This window comes from Micropterus salmoides, unplaced genomic scaffold (genome assembly GCF_014851395.1).
Source record: "Micropterus salmoides isolate LMB-PRFRI ecotype aquatic unplaced genomic scaffold, ASM1485139v1 Ms_hic_scaffold_23, whole genome shotgun sequence".
Classification (NCBI taxonomy): domain Eukaryota; kingdom Metazoa; phylum Chordata; class Actinopteri; order Centrarchiformes; family Centrarchidae; genus Micropterus; species Micropterus salmoides.
In genome coordinates, this window is record NW_024041484.1 from 1,745,119 (window position 1) to 1,767,276 (window position 22,158).

The following is a 22,158-nucleotide window of genomic DNA, read 5'->3' on the forward strand; positions in this document are numbered from 1 at the left end:
CGTCAGTGTCTGCGTAATTGTTTTAAAGTCCTCTGTTTTCGTCTGTCCACACTAATAAGCTACCTGTTTTATAACGAAAACAGGGTCAGCCGCATTTTCTAGTAGTGTAGTAGTTTTCCGCCACCATAGTTAGCTTTATACTCCCGTGTTACTTTCAGTAACAGTTCTACCTCTTTGTCTGTCAATGCAAAACAGGTGTGGTTCTTCATCTGTAGTAGTACTTTCTTCCATTGGCAAATCTTCTGCACACAATATTCTTCTTCTGTTTACACTGGCACGCGCATGCCCAGTGTACGTGAAAGGCCAGAGATCAACTCTGATACGCAGCTAAAACGCTGTTGTGGATGGAGATTGTTGAAAACCTAGCAGTGTAAATGTAATTCTCAGCACGTTCAATCCAGAACCCTGCTGAACATCATATGCTGTCACAGTCCCTCTCTCCCGCTACACTCATACCTTCTTACGTAACTCAAAATCGCATGCCTTTAAAATGTTTTTAAAGGCATTGTTTAGCCACTATCTCATTGTCTTAAATGTAATGGTGTAGTCTTTATAGAAACATAATCCTTCTTACCTTCATCTACTACATACATACTTAACATTTACATGTTAATAGGGGTGACCCCGAATAGTCGAAGATTCGATGTTTGGATGGGCAGAGCCTGATTCGACGGTCAGTCTCACCGTTGAATCTTCGCAGAGGCATTATGAAAGTAGGGTCATACCATTTTGGCAATATGGGAGAGCTCAACATCTCATTTTACATAGAACTACCAGTTTTCTCCCAATAAGTTAAAGGAGACCTATTATACTGCTTTTCCAGTCCTATATTATAGTTCTGTGACTCCTGTTTGGCGGCTTTGCATGATTCAAACTTAAAAAATATAAGTCTCATACTAGCTCTCCATGTATGCCTTCATTTCAGCCTCTGTCTGAAACAAGCTGTAGATGATCCTGTCTCTTTAAGGCCTCCCCTCTCAAAGCCCACTGTCTTCTGATTGGCCAAGACCTGAAGCATGTTCAAAGGCTGTTGTTGTCTCTGAGTGGTACAGACAGACTGAGCGTTGCTGTGCTGTTGCTGTGCTGTTGCTGTGCCAAGCAAATGACCATATATGGAACATTGGCTCTGCCTGGCTCTGTATGTCGTAGAACGGAGCCATTGGTAGAAAAAGCAGTTTAAAACAGGAGGAAATCTGAGGTTTTTGCTTTAACCTCATTATTTGAAGCTTTGACCATGTATAAAGGTTCAGTGTGTAAGATTTAGTGGCATCTAGTGGTGATGGTTGTGAATTGCAACCATTAGTCCAGTCTACCACTGCCCCTAACCTTTCAAAGAGCGTATATATTATATAATATTGCTCCAATGCAAAACTTATTTGGCGATCCCTGAAGTATATTATTACTACTTTTTCTTCTTTTAACGTACGTATTCAACACAGTGATGAATATCTACACTGCCTGAATTCTACCAGAAGTAGAACAAGAAGAATGTAGTGACAAAACACGCTCTGTAGCGCTGTTTGTCCATTTTCAGCTACTGTAGAAACATGAAGATGCAACTTGGCAACGTCCATGGAAGGGGGGACTCGCGGTTATGTAGAATGTCTCATTCTAAGGTAATAAAAACATAATGGTTTATTATGTAAGGTACACACCACTGAAAACATAGTTATGGATCTTATATTGCATTTCTGTCGATAGATACTCAGAAATATTACATACTGAACCTTTAACATGAACAGCCAACATTTTAACATTGTAGATAAGTCATAAAATATGGAAAAGCATAATAGATCTCCATTAATATACAGCCAATTATGATATAAATTTCAACATCTAATTCTGTAAATAATAATGTGAAAAGAAAGAAGCTTTTAATAAATCTTTTTAAAGAGCTTGAATAAATCCAAAATTTTAACCCTAGCCCTTAAGGTAGGAGTACGCTTCAGCGGGTGTGTGTTTGTGTGGCAGACGAGGAAGACAGACCATCAGCTCTATGGGTGTTGTGCCGAGTTGTCTGCACCTCGCGGGAAGATCGGATCATTATCACCATTAATGAACCACACAACGAATATTATATCATTTTTAAACAGTTAACTGGAATAGACCCGCGAGGAACAGCGACGTGCATGCAGTTGTTGGCCGCACGTTTTGTACGCAAAACTGAGACCGGTGAATGGCAGACGAGCAGAGAGAAAATACTCAACAATAAGCCTCGGTTTAACTGTAAATGTACCCTGTAAGTTACAGTGAGAAATGAACAGACTGCAGCTCTGCAGTTTCTCAAGATTAAAGCGGAGCTACCGTGCTTTTTCACAAACTGGCTGTGACTCACAGCGTGAGAGTGGGTCCACTTTATTACTCTCACGGCATACACTGGTTTCGCATCAGTTGGGCAAAGTTGATTTGTACAGCAATGTTATCAGCTATGCATCTGTTTTTCATTGTGTGAAAAAATTTATGTGTGGTGTGAGAGCTTGTGAAAAGTGTCAACTGTGTGACTCTGATGCTCACTGCGTGAGGGTTGGCAGCCCTAATGCTGACGCTAAGAAGGTACAATGTTTACCATGTTCACCATCTTATCACATCACCGTTTAGCTAGTTAACACTGGGTAATTAGCGCTAAACACAATATACAGCTGATACTGATGGGAATGTCATCAGTTTGGCAGGTAGTGGACAAATTCAAATGTTGACCTGATGATGGCTCTAGATAAAAAGTCAGAGGATCACCAAAATAATTACAATTCATCCTTCCTGAGAACATGTACCAAATTTCATGGTAACCCATCCAATAACTGACAAGACATTTTACAAAAAGCCATGCATGTTAACCTAATGGTGGCATTAGAGGAACAGTCAGAGGATTACCTGGGATCGACTAAAATTCTTTTTCTGGGGGCCATGAAGTGTCCATAAGAAATTTATGGACACTTTATGCAATCTATCTAGCAGTTGAAACATTTCAGAGAAAAACTAAAATTTCAACCTCATGGAAATGTCAGAGGATCATCAAAGATAGTCGGATTCATTCTCTGGGGACCATGAATGTCTGTGCAAAATTTCATCAAAATGTATTTTTACAGTTGTCGAGATATTTCAGTCTGGCCCAAAGTGATCGTCTGACGACCAACAGACATACAGACATTGCCCTCCCTAGAGCCATGCCTCTAGCATGGCTAAAATATTAAAACAATGTATAGAATACTTCAGTATGGATTAAATAGTGCTGTCATAGGTATTGTAAATATCGGGGGTATAGAGTCACAGCTCTATTGAGCTATGTATTCCTATAGCGCTCGGTAGTAACAGACACTTTATTAGGTACACCTGTTTAATTTCTTGTTAACACAAACAGCTAATCAGCTAATCACATGGCAGCAACTCAATGCATTTAGGCATGTAGATGTGGTCAAGACAACTTGCTGAAGTTCAAACCAAACATCATGATGGAGAAGAAAGGAGATTTAAGTAACTTTGAATGTCGCATTGTTGTTGGTGCCAGACGGGCTGGTCTGAGCATATCAGAAACTGCTGATCTGCTTGGATTTTCATGCACAAACATGAGGGTTTGTGGAGTTTGGTCCGAAAAAGAGAAAATATCCAGTGAGCAGCAGTTGTGTGGATGAAATTCCTTGTTGATGTCACAGGAGAATGGGCAGACTGGTTCCAGATGACAGAAAGGCATCAATAACAAATAACCACTCATTACAGCCAAGGTATGCAGAATACCATCTCTGAACGCACAACACATTGAACCTTGAAGCAAATGGGCTCCCAGCAGGAAAATGTACCTTGTCACAAAGCTCAAATCATCTCAAACTGGTTTCTTGAACATGACAATGAGTTCAATGTACTCCAATGGTCTTCACAGTCACCAGATCTCAATCCATTAGAGCATCTTCGGGATGTAGTGGAACGGGAGATTTGCATCATGGATGTGCAGGCAACAAATCCGCTGCAACTGTGTGATGCTATCATGTCATTATGGACCAAAGTCTCTGAGGAATGTTTCCAACATCTTGTCGAAAGTATACCACAAAGAATTAAGGCAGATCTGAAGGCAAAAGGAGGTCCAACATGGTACTACCAAAGTGTACCTTATAAAGTGGCCAGTGAGTGTATTAAGACTGCTTTAATCCTGTCGATCTTCAGCAACTGACTTCAATGATTTCTTCATCTAAACCATCAACCTGTCTCTTAGACATCATTCCAACTAGGCTGCTTAAAGCAGGTTTACCCTTACTTAGCATTTCTTTAGTAACAGGTTATGCACCACAGTCCTTTAAAGTAGCTGTAATTAAACTTCTTCTCAAAAGCCAACTCTCGATCCAGGGGTTTTAGCCAACTACAGACCTATATCTTACCTTCCCTTTCTCTCTAAGATCCTTAAGAAAGCAATCACCAAACATTTGTGTGACTTTCTACATAGCACTAGTTTGAGGATTTTCAGTCAGGATTTAGAGTTCATCATAGCACAGAGACAGCAGTGGCAAATATTACAAATGACTTTGTAATTGCATCTAAAAAGGACTTGTCTCTGTACTTGTCTTGTTAGATCTCACTGTTGCATTTGAATCCATTGACCATCACATCCTATTACAGAGACTGGAAAATTTCATTGGCAATAAAGAAATGACTGTAAGCTGGTTTAAAGCCTATTTATCAGATCAATCTCCGTTTGGACAAGTTAACAATGAATCCTCCATGCACGCCAAAGTCAGTCAAGACGTTCCACAAGGTTCTGTGGTTGGACAAATTCTATTCACCTTATATGCTTGTTTTAGGCAATATTTTCAGGAAACATTCCATAAACGTTCATTGTTATGCAGATGATACCCAATTATACCTATCGATCAACCAGTCAGTTAGCTAAACTTCAAGCATGTCATAAGGATGTAAAAACCTAGATGACCTGCAATATTCTGATATTAATCTCAGACAAAACTGTAATTACTGTACTTGTCCCAAAACACCACCGAGAGGAATCTCTGAGTTATCTTTGATCAGATATCCTTTAACTCTCACATTTAAAAAAAGTTCAAGGACAGCCTTTTTTCACCTACTTCACAGCGCAAAAATCTATAGGCCTACAAGGCCGTGAGACTTCCCATAATATTTAATAATAATTAATATTATTACAATAACAATAATAATAATATTGCTTTCATATGGTACTTATAGTATTATTATTCATTTGTATTGATATCTGTACCACTACCACCATTACTATTGTTTTACATTTCTATGTGGATATTGCTTTTGGCCACAGTGCTGATTTGATGGTGTGAGAAGTAACCGTAAACAAAAACTGTATCAATAGACATACTGTACACTAGGGATGTACAGTGTCTGACACATATGAACAAGGTGACACACACAGAGTCTCACCTTTGGCCTCACAGTCCCTGAAGGAGACTGATCCTTCATACTTAGTCATGAGACCTCCTCCACAGGGGAAGCAGAGGACCCGGCCTGGTTCTGGCTGGTAGGAGCCCAGTGTACAGGACTGGCATGGACGGAACCCGTCAGGAGAGTAATGACCTGCTGGACACTGACCTGAGGGAAGAAAAGATGAATATCACCTGTCTTTATTTAGCTTTTTAATGTTATTCTTCTTGTAGTCTTTATCTGTATTTTTTTGTCCTCTAAGACACTGTTTGTTGATGTTGGTATATGGATTACAAAATGTAAGATGTTACTTAGTGTAGGATCAGTTGGCAAATATCTTTCTAATCCCAGCTGTCCACAAGGAGCTCAGTAACTGAATACACTTACACTAGTCTATTTTTCTCTCTTGTGGCTGTAGATAACATTCAGTATGCATTCATGGCCACAAGGTGGTGCCAACCCAACGTATTTATACATGCATATTGTATGTAAGTGTCTGTACTTATTTACTGCATACCTGCGGCTATACTGCTGCACGTGTTAAGAATTCTGGCAGTCTACAGCTGAGTCTACGGCAGCCAGAGGAAAGATCTAAGGTACTATAATAGGCTGTAAATCCTTCATTCAGACTAAGAATGGAACAGCTCCTGTGTACTGATGTGATTTATACAGTAATGGTGTCAGTAAGATCTGGGGCTATTTGAGTGACTGGAATGATGACTTACCTCCACACTGAGACACGTTCTTAGCACCAGCAACGCCCTGTACTTCAGTGCTGGGACAGGGCTCACAGGATAGCTGACCCACCGTGTCCTGGTACGTACCAGGAGGGCACTGGACACACTGCTGCTGCTCACCGCTGTAGAACGTCCCAACATCACAGCTCACTGAGCAAAGACACAGGTGGGTACTTTGAAGGAGTTACTTTACTTTCTGTGGCTCCTATTGATCTTACTCATGATGACACCAACTGACAACTAGTCAAACTTCAAACTTACCACACTTTCCATCTCGGAGGATTTGCCCTGTGCTGCAGGCCTCGGCACCCTCAGGTACCTTGGACGGTTTCTGGGCCACCTCATACTCCGTCCCAGAAAACTGGATGTAGAACTGCTGTTTGTTGATGGACTTCCTGAGAGTCCGCATGGCGCTCTGCAACTTATGCTTCATCCTCTCCCGCACACAGTCCACATTACACGAGTCTGGGGCAAAAATTGGTGATCAAAAAACAAACTCCAATAGACAAATTCCAATAGACAGATTTTTTTTCCTCAAGACTTTTCTGCTTACGTTCCTTATCCTGCAAAATATGTACCATATACATCATAAATCATATTGTATTATGTATGTAGTTTGGTACCACAAAAACTTTCTGTAGCAGTTTTTAATATTGATGTTTTTAACTTTAACTGCCATCATTCAAGTTTGAAAACCCCACATTTTATTGAATAAGGTGTGAATTCATATCTTAAAGATTTAAATCAGATATTTATGTAGCCTCTTGTAATTCTCTTTGCACTGTATGTCTGTTTACTATTTCATTCCAAGTGTAGTTAGACAAAACAGGTAAGAAAGAACATCCCACCTGAGGCATCCTCTTCCTTCATCTCCATCTCAAACTCAGCTGTGATGTGGGAGACCTCTTTCGCAGGAGATTTGCGTCCGCGTCGGCGCTTCTTAGACGAGTCACACTTGAGGTTGACAAAAGTTACCTGGCAGTCGTCGGTACAGGGGAACTGGTGGGGAACTGGCAGGAGAAGATAAAACGTATTATGTTTAGGCACTAATAAGAGCAGTTTTTCACACATTCACAAAAAAACACATTCAGTTGAAATATAGATTATAAGTGGTTGTGTCTGTAAAAAAAAGGCTTCCTGAACATTGAGTGGATGTGTTGCTGATTCAGTCCGTCTCTAAATGTGAGAAGTTCTTTACCTTGCAGGCTCTGCTTGGATGAATCTCTGTGTTTCTCTTTGTTGCGGGGCCTCAGGTGACACTTGGCATCTTTGATCTTAAACCTGGCCTTCTGTTTGATGGGCGGGGCCAGCGTGTCTTTATTCATACACAGGAGAAAGGACATAAGAATAATAAAAATAATAATAGGAGGAGACATGTTAACAGAGGCTGATTATGTATTCCCCTGGATATACTGAGGACGAGATGTTTGCAACTGTCTGTTGTGTGGGGAAAATTCTAAAGTATTTATACTAAAGGATTATACTATTAGAATGTTATGAGTAATATTTAGAGTAATAGTACCAGTTTTTCTCAGGGGGAGTTGAACCACAGCCAAAGTAAATCTTTTGTAATTAGCATCACTATGTTAATATTTATTTTCTGTGCTTAGTGATAGATAGATGATAGAAATCCCACTGTTGAACTGCACTTAGAGCTCTGCTTCACTCACACGGTATGTCTGGAGGGCAGAACAGGTCATGTAATGAGCTTAGTATATCAGGTGATGATGCAACTTCAAACCCAATGAAAACTGTAGTGCACATTTGTGCTATGCCATTTTCTTAGTAAACCTGGCCCTGAATACTTCATTTCCCATCATGCTTGGCCTACAGTACCGGCACAGGTGGGTAAGGCAGTGGTGGTATTTCTCTTCTGAGGAGCTTTACTAGGCTGGACGGGCACTCCACAGCTCAGTGTGTAGCTGTTCTCCGAGTCTGTAAGAAACACAAACACGCATGCATATACTGTACATTAGACTACACAAAGAACAATGAAATTGGACATGATGATGAGAGGTAGGAGTTGTTACTTTCATCGGAAGGACTGTCTGACTGTGTCCTCCTGTACCATTAACCCCCTGAGTAGTGTATGTATGTGTGTGTGGGTATGGAAACGTGTTTCATTTGGATCCTCAGTTCTGTGGATTAAAAAGAATTGTATAAATGTTGTATGATCTTACAATTATCCTGTATCCACTTATGAAACAGACCATAAACCCCAATTAAAAATACATTTCAAATGAAGCTCTTAGAATTTTGTCTTCTCCATCTTGATTCACACGTCCACACACAGATGCATTTCTAGTAAGAAATGAGGGATGAATTTTTTTATTGGTCATAAAAGCGAGATGATTAAATAAGAGCCTGGGCTGCATTCCGCCACAGGAATTTACATAGCTCCCTCCCCCTAAAATTAAGACGCACTCCAAAAAGACAGAAAAACACATATTTCACTTCATGCCTGAGAGGTATCCATCATTCTCACACCATGGCTGCCAAGTTAAATAGAGTGAGAGCCACGCTATGGAAGAAATGGCGTGATCAAAGAATGTAATCGCTTAACACATGTGTGTTAAGTATCGCAGTAGGAGAGGCCGCGGTGCCAGCCAAAGTGCTGGGACGGGTGAAGCCAAGAAAACCTTGCAGAGTGAGTGGAGAGCTCCCCAAGAAGTCAACTTATACGGCAATAAAGAGCATGAGAGCATGAGTGAGCGTGAGCTGTCTCCACCAGAGGGCAGCAACGTGTGCAGCATGACAGCTAAAACTACATCTGAGCATACAGGGCATTTCACAATGATTTCACGGAGTGGAATTCATTTCATTTGCTGGGTCACCAACTTAAAGGCCCCATCTGTGACTTTTTTGACACTAAGAATTACAGTTTTATTTAAATTTTTTAGGGATATAATATTTCTTTTGATAGAAAGTTAAATTGATTGAGAGCTATTTCACAAAGGATTCTCCTTTTCTCTCTTATTTTATCCAAGATAAATAAATAAATGACTCAATACATAAATGAATATGTCATTAAATGTAGCAAAAATAATAATTAATTAATTTATAAATGTGAAAAAATAAACTGATATTTTACTTTTAATTTGCTTGCTATTTATTTTAAATGTATTTAATTTATGTATCTACACTGAACAAAATTATAAATGCAAAACTTTTGTTTTTGCCCCCATTCATCATGAGCTGAACTCAAAGATCTAAGACTTTCTCTATGTACACAAAAGGCCAATTTCTCTCTAATATTGTTGACAAATCTGTCAAAATCTGTGTTAGTGAGCACTTCTCATTTGCAGAGATAATCCATCCACCTCACAGGTGTGGCATATCAAGATGCTGATCAGACAGCATGGGTACTGCACAGGTGTGCCTGAGGCTGGCCACAATAAAAGGCCACTGTGGTTGCTCCACTGGCCGTGCTGCTGAGACAGGCAGACAGACAGGCTGTCACTGTCGTATCGGGATGATCATCGTATTTTATGAAGAAAATAGTTTCAGGTTTTCCCTCTGATTTCCTCTGATTGCTCTGCCGCAACTTTCTGTGATATACGGACTTGTAAGAAAGACTTTCTTGATGGACAGATAGCACTGGCTTTACTTTTTGCTAAAGTAGCCGTTAACTGAAGCTGGCATCAGCTTGTTTTCTCACTTAGCAGCAGTTTGTGGTTGCTTTAGCAAAAAGTGAAGCCATCTGTCCATCAGGAAACGTCTTAAATCACAGAGTTATGTTTTCCATAAAATATGATCTAGTTCTAAACCAGTGAATAAAGTTAAGTTGTGTTTTTGTACAATAATCAGTGAGGCCGGGCCCAAAAACACTTCACTCCAGCATCTATTGTTTTTCTAACCTAATTCTTGTAGTCTGCATTTAATGCCATTGTAATTAATCTATTGAGTGGTTTATTTTGGAAGTTTTAGTCTTCCATAGTCATTAACCAAAATCCTAGGGGAAACATTTTAACTTTGACCTGATGATGGCACTAGAAAATTAAAAAGTAAAGGGATTTGAGTTAGTACAATTCATCCTCTGAGGACCATGAATGTCTGTAAAAAAAAAATGTCATGGCAATCCATCCAACAGTTATCGAGATTTTTCAGTCTAGACCACAGTGGTGGCCTGACTGTCAGACAGACTGACATCATCATGCCTCATGCACAAAGCAGAAAGTAATGACAAATGCCCATTATTGTAGTTTTGCTTGCTGCAGGTGGTAGGCACTGAATGATAACGCTGAATTCTGAAGTTGCCACTGGCAAATGTTTGGTGTTTTTCCTTAAATTAAATCATTCCAATAAATTACTTAAATACTTATTCAATTATCAGCATAAAGGATTAGCTTCATCAATAACAGCTCATGATTCATTCTGTAAATCTGTGTCAACATTGTCAACAAGTCAACATAAGAAAAACAGGAAAGCACAATACACGTCACAGTACGATCTCCATTGCTTTTTTTGCACTAATCAATTGCTTGATTAGCTGCCTGGCCATAAACTGTGTGTGTGTGTGTGTGTGTGTGTGTGTACCTGCTAGGAAGAGGGCGTGGGAGGGGCAGGACAGCGAGCAGACCTCTGCCCCTCCGCTCTTGGTGCAGGTCAGCTGGGCTCTGGGTGCTGGCTTCCCATTGGGCAGACACTTCACCGCCTCTGAGGAACACACAGAGTCACATCACCATGACAACCACCTGGACACACACACACACACACACACACACACATACACCTGCGTTCAGGTGAGGAATCCACCACGCCACATGTGGAGAAATTCAAACAAAATCACACACACAAGCACACGCAGGGTTGGTGCTTACCAATGCAGTCTTTCTTGTTCCAGTGGAGCTTCTGTCCAGCTGGACACACACACTCGTAGCTTCCCTGGGTGTTCACGCAGCTATACTCACAGCTCCCATTGCTGATGCTGCACTCATCAATGTCTGAAACACAACCACAGAGAAAGTTACTGTCAGCGCACGTGAATGTCAGTTTTTTTCTCCAACAGTTTTTACCTTTAAACGGACAACGGAGAAGCAGAAAGACAGACAGATTGGGGTAGACAAGAGATCTGGATATTTGGCACATGTGATTGTACAGATGACAGACTGTGAAGGCATAACCACTGCAAACAACATGAGCAATCAAAAAGGGTTTGGCAGTCTCCACATACCTTTACAGTATTGGTACATTGACAAAATAGCTTCTGAAGCTGTTTAGTGTTTGGAGCATGGACTCAAAGCTACAAGTGAAAGGTTTTCTGAATCAGCACATTATAAAAATGGCTTCCCAGTCTAATAATGCAATGGTTAAAGTTCTGTTGGTTTGGACTTTCTGGTTTCATGTGAACCTTCTGCTCACACAGGTAACATCGGGTGGTTTGAAGTGTCCCAGCCTTTTTCTAACAGACCTGTGAGTCTCACCTTCAGTCCTCAATGTAGTCTGCTGCAAAGGTTTTCTTTCGTTTGGAACATGATCCTGGGGTTTTCTGCCCATATATTTTGTTTTTCCATTATTAATTTAATTTCCTAACCAGATTATTAGGTCCACCTGGCTAAACTAATACGTTTCCCTTCATGAAGGTGATATTGTTCATTTTCTGTTTTAGAGATGTGAGGGTGTAATTTTTGGTACAGAAAGCTCTCTGTTTTTTAATAAAACCTTAACATTTGAACCTTAATAAAGATGAAGATAGGGTTTATTGCAGAGCTGCATTAGTTTTAGCCAGGTGGACCTAATAAACTAGCAACTGAGTGTATATACAGTGTGCGCTGATACAGATACACCCTGCTCCTGCAGCTGTGGTCATGGTAACTCCACTTTCCATCAGCGACGTCAGTCAGTCGAACAACGAGAAATGCATAATACACACAGGCAAGCAGACACACACTGGGAACACACACTTACACAGACTCACATTGCATACACACAATGATGCAGGCAGACAAACACACATTATACACAGAGAAATGATTCTGGGGAAGTGAGGTGTGAGAATGCTTTCAGCAGCAGCCGTCTGCACACGCTCAGTGATCCCGCACCTTCACACTCTGAAAAGCATGTACCTTTTCAGATGCACACACGCAAACACACATTTATCTATCTCTGTTACACACACACTTCAGCTGCGTCAAACAGCCACTGCTTCTTGGATTTCTCCCATGGTTGGGGCAGATTCTCACCTCCACAGTGAGTGAGGCCGTACAGGATGTATCCATTGTTGCACAAGCACTCAAAGCTGCCAGGGTAGTTGATGCAGGTGTGGTCGCAGGTTCTCTCAAAGGAGCACTCATCAATGTCTGAGGGAGACCAAAGAGATACATAACTGGTGAGAAAAACTTTACCTTTATGCAAGGGAAAGAGTTGGAAACAGGAAATGGAGACAAAGGTGACTGCGAGATACATCATCATCAGTGACTGAGTAAATTAGGCTACATTTGCTTGTTTTTGTTCATTCACTCACTGGTCTTCCCGTTTACATCAACACAATCCAATTCAATTCTTCTTGCACCCTGTACTTTAAATGTTAAGGGACGCTCACTCAGATGATGACTGCAGGTGTCAAACAGAAAGCCTGTGTTACAGACCGGGGCCATAGAGTCTGACAGACATGAAAGGCCTGACAAAAAGCTGTTACTGGTTGAATTATGGGAAATGTAAGATCCAGCATTTTGTATGCTTGACCAATACTAGGACTAAATGTAGTACCTAAATTAGTCATCTGTCAGAGATGTTGTGATACTGTGTTAGCTATCCATGTGATCAGGACTGCTTCATGGCAATACTGGATTTCAAGTAGGGCTGGACAATATGGCCAAAAATGTTATCGCAATAAAAACATTTCATATCATTCAATATCAATAATTATCACGATATATGTCAAATCATTATTTCTTTCAGGTTTAAAGGCTGATTTTTGCTACTGAGTGAAAGTTGAAGAAACCAGATGGTTCATTGTGGGTTTGAACTTTTCTTTATGGTCAGAACAAACACTTAATGCCAAACAGTGGATTCAAAACTCTTATGATAAAATCTTTTAAAGAGGTGGTATGATGCTTTTTGGCTTTTCTCCTCTCCTTTATTGAGTTATATATCTTTTTTGTGCATGTAACAGGTTTGAAAAGTGAAAAAGTCCAAAAGTCCAGCCCTAAGGGAGTTCCCATCTCCCACAGAAAACTCTGCTCTGAACTGCTTGAAAACAGCTCGTTTGTAGTCCAGCCCTTCACTTCCTTTACTTGTGACTTCACAATGAAAACGCGTCATAAAGCTCGCCAAGCGGCTCGCGGGGTCAGACACGCCCTCAAACCAAGCTAGTCTGAGTGGAGGCCCTTTAGCTCGACTCTGTTTGGTTTTCCATTGTAGAAATGTTGTACCTGTACCTGCTTCCAGGTAGTTTTTTTCATATCACCTCACCTCGAGGTTCCAAGCAAGCTGAGGGATACTAAAATGTAACGTGAAAACACGACAGACTGCTGATTGGTCAGAGAGAATATTCACTATTCACTGCATCATCATTGCGTGCACCAGACAGAGGCCAGCAACAGAAAGTTTTGTATTTTACAGTTTTCGTATGAAATTTCATCACTAAATCCACTTCTGAGAAGTTTTGAGGTGAGAAATCAGCTGTGTAGATTTCCAATATTGACAGTTTTAGACAAAAATGTGCTTGAATATTTTCGGAGTTGAGGAGCTCCGCGAGTGGCTGCGGGGGAAGCCTGCTGTGACCGGCGGGAGGAGCGTGTGAGGCCGACCAGCCGCCCGCTCACAGAGCCCTCTGCTCCCGCCGTCACACAGACCGCTGCAGCAACAACGGCAGAGGAAAACACAGCTGGAAGGTTTTCATACCGCTTATCTGTCTTTACATTCTGAGGAATGTAGAGAAAGCTGTGTGGATCGCTGGTGTGTGTCGCAGTGAACATTACGTCGCAGCAGTTGTGTGTGGCGTCGCTATGACGACAAGCTACGTACTATCTCTGGGTACTGTCTGCAATTGAAAACGGAGCAGGGCCGAGTAGAGTCCAGTCTATCGATTTGCGCTATGGTAGCATTTTTCGGCAAGGCAGCAGAGATGGTCAGAACACCGGCAACAGTTCAACGTTCAGTCCTGATGGTAAGACGTGGAACAATGATGTTGTGTGGTTGTGGACTTGAGTAACTTATACCATCTGTTAAGGTCGCAGTCTGAAGCGGCTTTGATTTGGATCACACTACCTTGTTTCTTACGACCCGCCCTTCTCTGCTTCTGATTGGCTAGTAGTCCTTACCTGGGAACTGTGCATGTGCAACTCCCAACAAAGATTTTGTACAAGTAAGATGCATCACTCTGTAGCTCAAGAGCTGAGCGTACAACACACAGGGTAAAAAGAGGAGCTGCAGCAAAATTATACCATGTAAACCTGTTCTGGTACAAACCCTAAATAACACTTTGAACCTGAAAATGAGCATAATACCATCTCTTTAAATATGATTAGTAAATCTTTTTTCAGTCCCTTTTCCTCAACAAAATAAATATTTTAATAGAAAACTAAAGTGTTAATTCGTCCATGATTCAAATGAATTAAATCAAACATTTATTGACATATATTGAACATTTGTTTTATTATTATTGAGGAAAATTATATTGCTATAATTATCGTTATTGATTTATTGCCCAGCCCTTATTTAAAGGATTTATGTATCTATGTGATGTGCCTTTGATTTGTCAGGTTTTATTTAATTTACTGTTTTGGCCAAAAACAGACATTGCCATCTGGCTGTTTATAATGTTAATTTCTAGAAAATGTACTATATGCTAATATACAGTGTTATCCTTAAATGCTCTGACTCTGGTGTTCTGTCTGCACCGCCTACATGGAACAAAATCAGAAACTTTATTCTACATTCTATTCTATCTTATACTGTCTACTGTTACGGTAGTATAGTGAGTGAACAAAATGTGTGGAATTGGTGTTTTATTATGTGTATATATCAATATGGTATCATAACAGAAGTTGTGCTAATACAATATTTCTTCACCCAAAACACGAAGTTGGAGACTCATCTGGTTGTTACACTAACACAGAGTCCGGTTTTCTATGACACAAGCTTATTAATCTGTAACAAGCGGGTCATTCTAAATTACATCTTATTAAATACAAATATATTACTTAGTAGGATTAAAGGTTGTTTTTAAGGTTTAATAATAATAACCTAATAAAGGTTTTATACCAGCATATACAAATTAGATTATTTGTGAAAAACAGAAATAACTAAATAACTTGTAGTTTGTAGTCTGAAGATTGTCTTGACATATATGTGGTGGATGTGGTGGTGTCAGGTCTTATGACCTGTGTGAACGCAGAAGAACCAACTATTGACTATTTTCTATAGCCAGCAATAGCTTCTAGACTTTAAAAGACAAAATGGAACCAACAATGGAATCGTAAAAAGCTGATGTGATTCATTTGTCTTTAGGGCGTTTGTTAGCCCCAAAAAGGTATTAGGGATATAATGATCGGAAAAAACAACCCAAGTCTTAAAGTATCAAAACGGCATCACATTTGACATGTTTTGCATGTTGATCAAAACATTTGAGGGTTGCTGCACAAATTCAGAAATCTTTCAAAAGCCAGGTGTCTAGTCGATGGTGCAACTGCTAACTGCTAACTGCAATGCAGATGTTGCTGGTTTCCACACACATTAAGGGAATTCTGAACTGGGTCAGTCATGGTTTACATCAGTCCAATGACAGCACAGAGGTTTCGTCCAAAGGTCAAAGGTCCACAGGCTGAGAGGTTTATAGACATTGCACTCTTGATGGCTCATTTATGGTCAAACACAGGCTGCTCACCAAGAACTAAAGAGGCCATCCCATTAATCACAGGGGACATTATGGTAAACAGAATCACGAGTTTCACACTAAACTAGGACAACAGTTCATTCTAATAAACCGATCTGGAAAACTTTACTGGGCTGAGGGTGGGATGGCTCACGATCACCATTACATCAATGTCTGTGTGAGTATGTGTGTATGATATGCACATCTGCCCACGCATGTGTTTATGTATACTTGTCCAGCACCAAACATTATTAACCTAGCAGGAATGGAGGCCAGCATTTCAGGCTCACCTGCTTTATTTCAGTCTGTTCCACCAGGCTTTACTGCGGCTAAAAATACAACATGTTATAATGGAGTTTGTCATGTGGAGGAAGTTGTTAAGGCATGAATGTTGGCTCGGTAAATACTCCAAGCATCTGCCCATGTGAGGACTTAGGAATAGCTTGCCTGTTTGTAGCTAGCCCACAAGCAGAGTTTCCATACACTGAGCTGGGCACACCGGAGTTGTTTGCAGCTCTTAATGTTAAAAGGAACATATAAAATAAATGTTGGTTTCTGGTTTGGCTGATGTGTTTGTCTGCAAAACACGCCTTTGGTCACGATGAGGTGTCTTGACATTGATTGCTGAAATTTATCTAACTGCTGACAACATTCTCTCTAGCTCTGTGCCTTTTGTAAACATTTAGAAAAGAAGGAATCATTTGTGCTTCTTATGCAACTATGGCAAACAATCCATCTTTCTGCTTTGGTTTGGTAGCAAGTTCTGGCAAATGCTCTAACAGCGGCATGTAGTGTATCACCAGGAGCTATTTTCTCTGGAAAAGCTCACTGGCACAGAAAGAGCTGACACATTAAACGTTACATTTAGCTTTAAGGTCATGTTGAACCTGAACAGTCCAGATGTCAGTGGATGGGACAAACCTGCCAACTATTGGCTGGCATGGTATGGTGGCAAAGGTGTGATGTGGCTAGCAACACTCAACACCACATTATTAAGACTCCCAATGCACCACCAGTGGTGCACAGTCAATCCAACACATATACATACACGTGTACACACTGTTTGGTGGTTTTGGACCGGGGACAGAAGCACCTCTGGGTTTTGTTATTAATAAAAATCATTTTGTGTTTGTCTGCTCTTGCGTTGCACTTGCTGCAACTTGTAAGCAAGAATCTGCCTTTGGTCGTACAAACATAACCACTGATCACAAGAAGGCTTCTACATGTACACTACAAAGCTAGCTGAGGAGGCAGCTACACTGGTGCAACAAACTGTAGATCATATTCTCAGGGAAACGGAACTTCTCTCATTGATCAGCAATGCATTTACACATATTCAAATGTTCATATAAGTGTAGTTGGACTTCTCTGTGAGTCCAGTAGGTCCAATGGGACATTAGCCTAGCATAGCTAAAGGACTGCAAGAACTGGACCTGATGGAAAGTGTGTATTTTCCCTAGACTATGATCTGCAGGACCTGCTGTATCCCTGGACTGGACAAGAGATCAAATTGATAGTAATATTCTCATCTGAGTTCAGCAAAGACACAAACTTGCTCTAGGGCTCCAACTTCCAATTCACATATTCATTTCCCTGCCCTGATCCATTCGGACATCGATGGTACCCTTTTAGATCCTAGTGTCCATTGATGGCTGCTGGCCAATAGAGGCCACACATGGAGTTCTCCACCAGCCACAAAGCCTAATTCAGTCAGCGAGCCAAATTTCTTACTCTATAAGCATTTTAACATTACTTCAAATTAAGTTAAACAGTCTGAAATTAACTTGTTGAGTCCACTATGAATTTTCTTTCCTGATGGGCCTTGCCCTAGCCATGCTGCCCTGCTTGTCGTTAGAGAAGCAGAGACTTTTAGCCACTCTATTCTACTTTAACAAATACAGTATTAGATCAGGTCTAATATTTGTGTTACCAATTTCAGCTTCTTCTTGTTTACATCGGGCAGCAGTACAGTAGCCTCATAGGACACATCTATCCATTATCAGAACCAGTGGTGGAAAGTAACAAAGTACAAATACTGTACTGCATTTTTTTGTGTTACAACTTTTGAGTTTCACTTCGCTACATTTCTGAGCTAAATAACAACTTTTTGCTCCGTTACATTCTGCAAGAGACCCAGTTACATCTAGCTACATTAGCATGCAGCACACCTGAGTGGAGCAGCATTGAAAAACGAATGTAAAACGGATAAAGCCGACTCGTCGTGAATCTACTTCGTCCAGCTGATGCGACACCAGCAGACGCAGTGATCCAGTAACTTTAGCGCAGAGCTGGAGGGCCCCACATCCCTTGTGTCAAAGGTGAAAGCGAGTGTTAATGTGTAGCATACAACTTTGATGAGAGGATGAAGAGGGAGTATCCTTCTGGGCACGAGAAAAACTGTGGGAACAGCGGTCAGGTAATGTTCTTTCCTCAAAGTCAGATTTCCACAGATGTTGCACAGCAATGCTAAAGGTTAATGTGCAGCTGCAGTGAATCTCTCTAATCTGTCTGTCTGTCCTGCTAACCGAGCTGAGCAGCGTGTCTCTTGGTCTGTCTGTGTCTTGGTTGCTTGCCAGACTGTGACTGAACAATGTTAGAGTGAAATACAACTATCAATTATGTTTGATAAACGCAGACGGGCCACAGTGTTTGGAAAAGATAACCCCGTCCAGCGTTGAAATGCGTACATATGAGTGTGCAAAAAATAAAATGTGGGCATTCCAGCAAGAAACATCTGTGGGACCAGTTCAGACACGGATGTGAGGGCACTCCTCATACATCATTTTATAACAAGATTATCTGTATCTCAGTCAAGGTTTAGTTACAACTCTGGACTAATGCAAGATGGGATGTTGATTAGCTGGGCAGACTGGGCAATATGGATGCACATCTCAATAATCATCACATATTCAGCCAAGTAATTTTATAAATATTTGTTTATGTTTGAAAATGTATTGAAGAAAACCTAGAGGAGCCAGTTTGAATGGGCCTGATGCAGCTGATAACATCAATATATAGAAAATATCTATAATTTGCAGGAGCTATGCTGAAGTTTGTCAGATATCGGACTGTCAGCCATTTTTCTAGAAGAGGTTTCCATTCAGGCTTATTAAAGGGGGAGGATTGTAGTGAGAGCCTTGTGGTGTCAGGTGTGACTGTGCAGCAGGCCGCCTCTGTTTTTGCACTCTGAGTCACAGCCAGTTTGTGACCGAGCAGTAACTGGTAGAGTTGCAATATAAAATATATAAAGTGAAGCCAACCTTGCTCTGTTTGGGACTGTGATCAGAGGAGCTGAAGTTAACATGTGGGGATTTGTGGTGAGATTTCTGCCTGATCACAAAGTGTTTTCAGTTAGTTTCTGTTTCCACCTCCTTGTCTCATCCTAACTTACAGTCCCAAACTGTGTCTATCAGCACAAAAGGAGCACTCAGCAGCAAGATGGTAGGTTAAACTGCGGACTGGGATTTGATTTGTTCTCTAGATGATGGGAGTCACAGCTTAGTGCACCAACCATTGCTTGTGTGTTAGCAGAAGCCCCACCCAGGTAAATAATCACGCGCCACCACTGATATCCGTCATGAGACAATTACTGTCTTTGAGTTTTGTCTCACAATTCAAAATCTTATTGTCAGGCCTGACTGCTGGGTGACACTCTGAACTTGATACTAAGACAGTGAAAAGCTATGTGATTGACAGCTGTCAGTCACTGACCTTGGCATGTCCGTTCATCAGTGAGCAGTTTGTGGCCTTTCTGGCAGCTGCATTCGAAGGAGCCCACTGTGTTCCGGCAGAAGTGATCACAGCCTCCGTTGTTCTCCTGGCATTCGTCGATGTCTGGGTGAGGAAAAACAAAATTAAGGGGGAATAAGGCCATCAGTCAGAGGGCGATGTTATAAACCTCAGCGTATGATTAGTATATTAACTAAGCTGATTCCACCTGATTCACACAGATGTAGTAGAGCACACACAGTATATGTTCAAATGAGAACCGTTAAGACAGACTAAATGAAAAGGACAGTGTACCACTGCCCCATTCTGCAAAACAACCTTCCTACCAGTATATGAAAAAACACTCCTTTCCACCTTTATTACTGTAAATCTGCATCAGGGGATTGATCAGAAAGGCAGCAGAAAAGAAAATTTCTCATTTGGTTCAAGGTTAAAATCCATTCAAAACACTGGTGAAAAGGTGTGTACTCAGAGTGTCAGATATGTGAGACGGCAGTGCAGAAACATATTTTAAAGCAAACTATTGTCATAAAAGTAAACGATCACTAGATAGTGGAGTAAAAAGGAAAGGTGAAAAAGTTAGAGAAAGCAAAAAAAGTCTTTTAAGTCCAGCGCTGCTAAATGTGTACAATCAAGCGAACTTGAAAGGTTTAAATTCAGCTGCTGAAGCTGCAGCAGAGGACAGTAGTGCCGTAGAGGTAAGAAGAAAACTTAGAAACTACAGGTAACTTACCTCTAGTCATTTTCAGATTACTTCTGCCAGTAAGCTCTAGTATTTTTTGGAGAGTAGCCTATTTTAAAATGTCATTGCTTAGTGATAATTGGTTACAAGTGTTAGCTAGCCTTTACTGAATCGCATGACATACAGTGGGTACGGAAAGTATTCAGACCCCTTTAAATTTTTCACTCTTTGTTTCATTGCAGCCATTTTCCAAAAATCAAAAAAGTTCATTTTATTTCTCAGTAATGTACACTCAGCACCCCATCTTGACAGAAAAAAACCGTGACACTCATATTTAACTCAGGTGCTGTCTATTTCTTCTGATCATCCTTGAGATGGTTCTACACCTTCATTTGAGTCCAGCTGTGTTTGATTATACTGATTGGACTTGATTAGGAAAGCCACACACCTGTCTATATAAGACCTTACAGCTCACAGTGCATGTCAGAGCAAATGAGAATCATGAGGTCAAAGGAACTGCCTGAAGAGCTCAGAGACAGAATTGTGGCAAGGCACAGATCTGGCCAAGGTTACAAAAAGATTTCTGCTGCACTTAAGGTTCCTAAGAGCACAGTGGCCTCCATAATCCTCAAATGGAAGACGTTTGGGACGACCAGAACCCTTCCTAGAGCTGGCCGTCCGGCCAAACTGAGCTATCGGGGGAGAAGAGCCTTGGTGAGAGAGGTAAAGAAGAACCCAAAGGTCACTGTGGCTGAGCTCCAGAGATGCAGTCGGGAGATGGGAGAAAGTTGTAGTAAGTCGACCATCACTGCAGCAATCCACCAGTCGGGGCTTTATGGCAGAGTGGCCCGACGGAAGCCTCTCCTCAGTGCAAGACACATGAAAGCCCGCATGGAGTTTGCTAAAAAACACCTGAAGGACTCCAAGATGGTGATAAATAAGATCCTCTGGTCTGATGAGACCAAGATAGAACTTTTTGGCCTTAATTCTAAGCGGTATGTGTGGAGAAAACCAGGCACTGCTCATCACCTGTCCAATACAGTCTCAACAGTGAAGCATGGTGGTGGCAGCATCATGCTGTGGGGGTGTTTTTCAGCTGCAGGGACAGGACGACTGGTTGCAATCGAGGGAAAGATGAATGCGGCCAAGTACAGGGATATCCTGGACGAAAACCTTTTCCAGAGTGCTCTGGACCTCAGACTGGGCCGAAGGTTTACCTTCCAACAAGACAATGACCCTAAGCACACCGCTAAAATAACGAAGGAGTGGCTTCACAACAACTCCGTGGCTGTTCTTGAATGGCCCAGCCAGAGCCCTGACTTAAACCCAATTGAGCATCTCTGGAGAGACCTGAAAATGGCTGTCCACCAACGTTTACCATCCAACCTGACAGAACTGGAGAGGATCTGCAAGGAGGAATGGCAGAGGATACCCAAATCCAGATGTGAAAAACTTGTTGCATCTTTCCCAAAACGACTCATGGCTGTATTAGATCAAAGTGGTTCTACTAAATACTGAGCAAAGGGTCTGAATACTTATGACCATGTGATATTTCAGTTTTTCTTTAATAAATTTGCAAAAATTTCTACATTTCTGTTTTTTTCTGTCAAGATGGGGTGCTGAGTGTACATTACTGAGAAATAAAATGAACTTTTTTGATTTTTGGAAAATGGCTGCAATGAAACAAAATTTAAAGGGGTCTGAATACTTTCCGTACCCACTGTAAATATCAGCAGATAAGGTGAGTTTGAGGGTAAACAGACGGCTGTAGGCAACCTGCAATAAAGTCTACCACATCAAAA

At 41.1% G+C, this 22,158-nt stretch overlaps 1 protein-coding gene across 2 annotated transcripts in view; it reads right to left on the minus strand.

The window, feature by feature from the left end:
• Window positions 1-22,158, minus strand: part of scube1 (signal peptide, CUB domain, EGF-like 1) — a 151,236-nt gene that overhangs the window by 13,188 nt on the left and 115,890 nt on the right. For both annotated transcript variants that reach the window (XM_038738664.1, XM_038738665.1), the window contains 10 exons: window positions 19,657-19,779; window positions 12,311-12,427; window positions 10,949-11,071; window positions 10,665-10,784; window positions 7,965-8,063; window positions 7,327-7,443; window positions 6,977-7,138; window positions 6,390-6,593; window positions 6,117-6,278; window positions 5,392-5,559 (listed from right to left, as the gene is read on the minus strand). In XM_038738664.1, coding sequence (XP_038594592.1) covers window positions 5,392-5,559; window positions 6,117-6,278; window positions 6,390-6,593; window positions 6,977-7,138; window positions 7,327-7,443; window positions 7,965-8,063; window positions 10,665-10,784; window positions 10,949-11,071; window positions 12,311-12,427; window positions 19,657-19,779 — 1,395 coding nt within the window. The remainder of the gene's footprint in view (window positions 1-5,391; window positions 5,560-6,116; window positions 6,279-6,389; window positions 6,594-6,976; window positions 7,139-7,326; window positions 7,444-7,964; window positions 8,064-10,664; window positions 10,785-10,948; window positions 11,072-12,310; window positions 12,428-19,656; window positions 19,780-22,158) is intronic.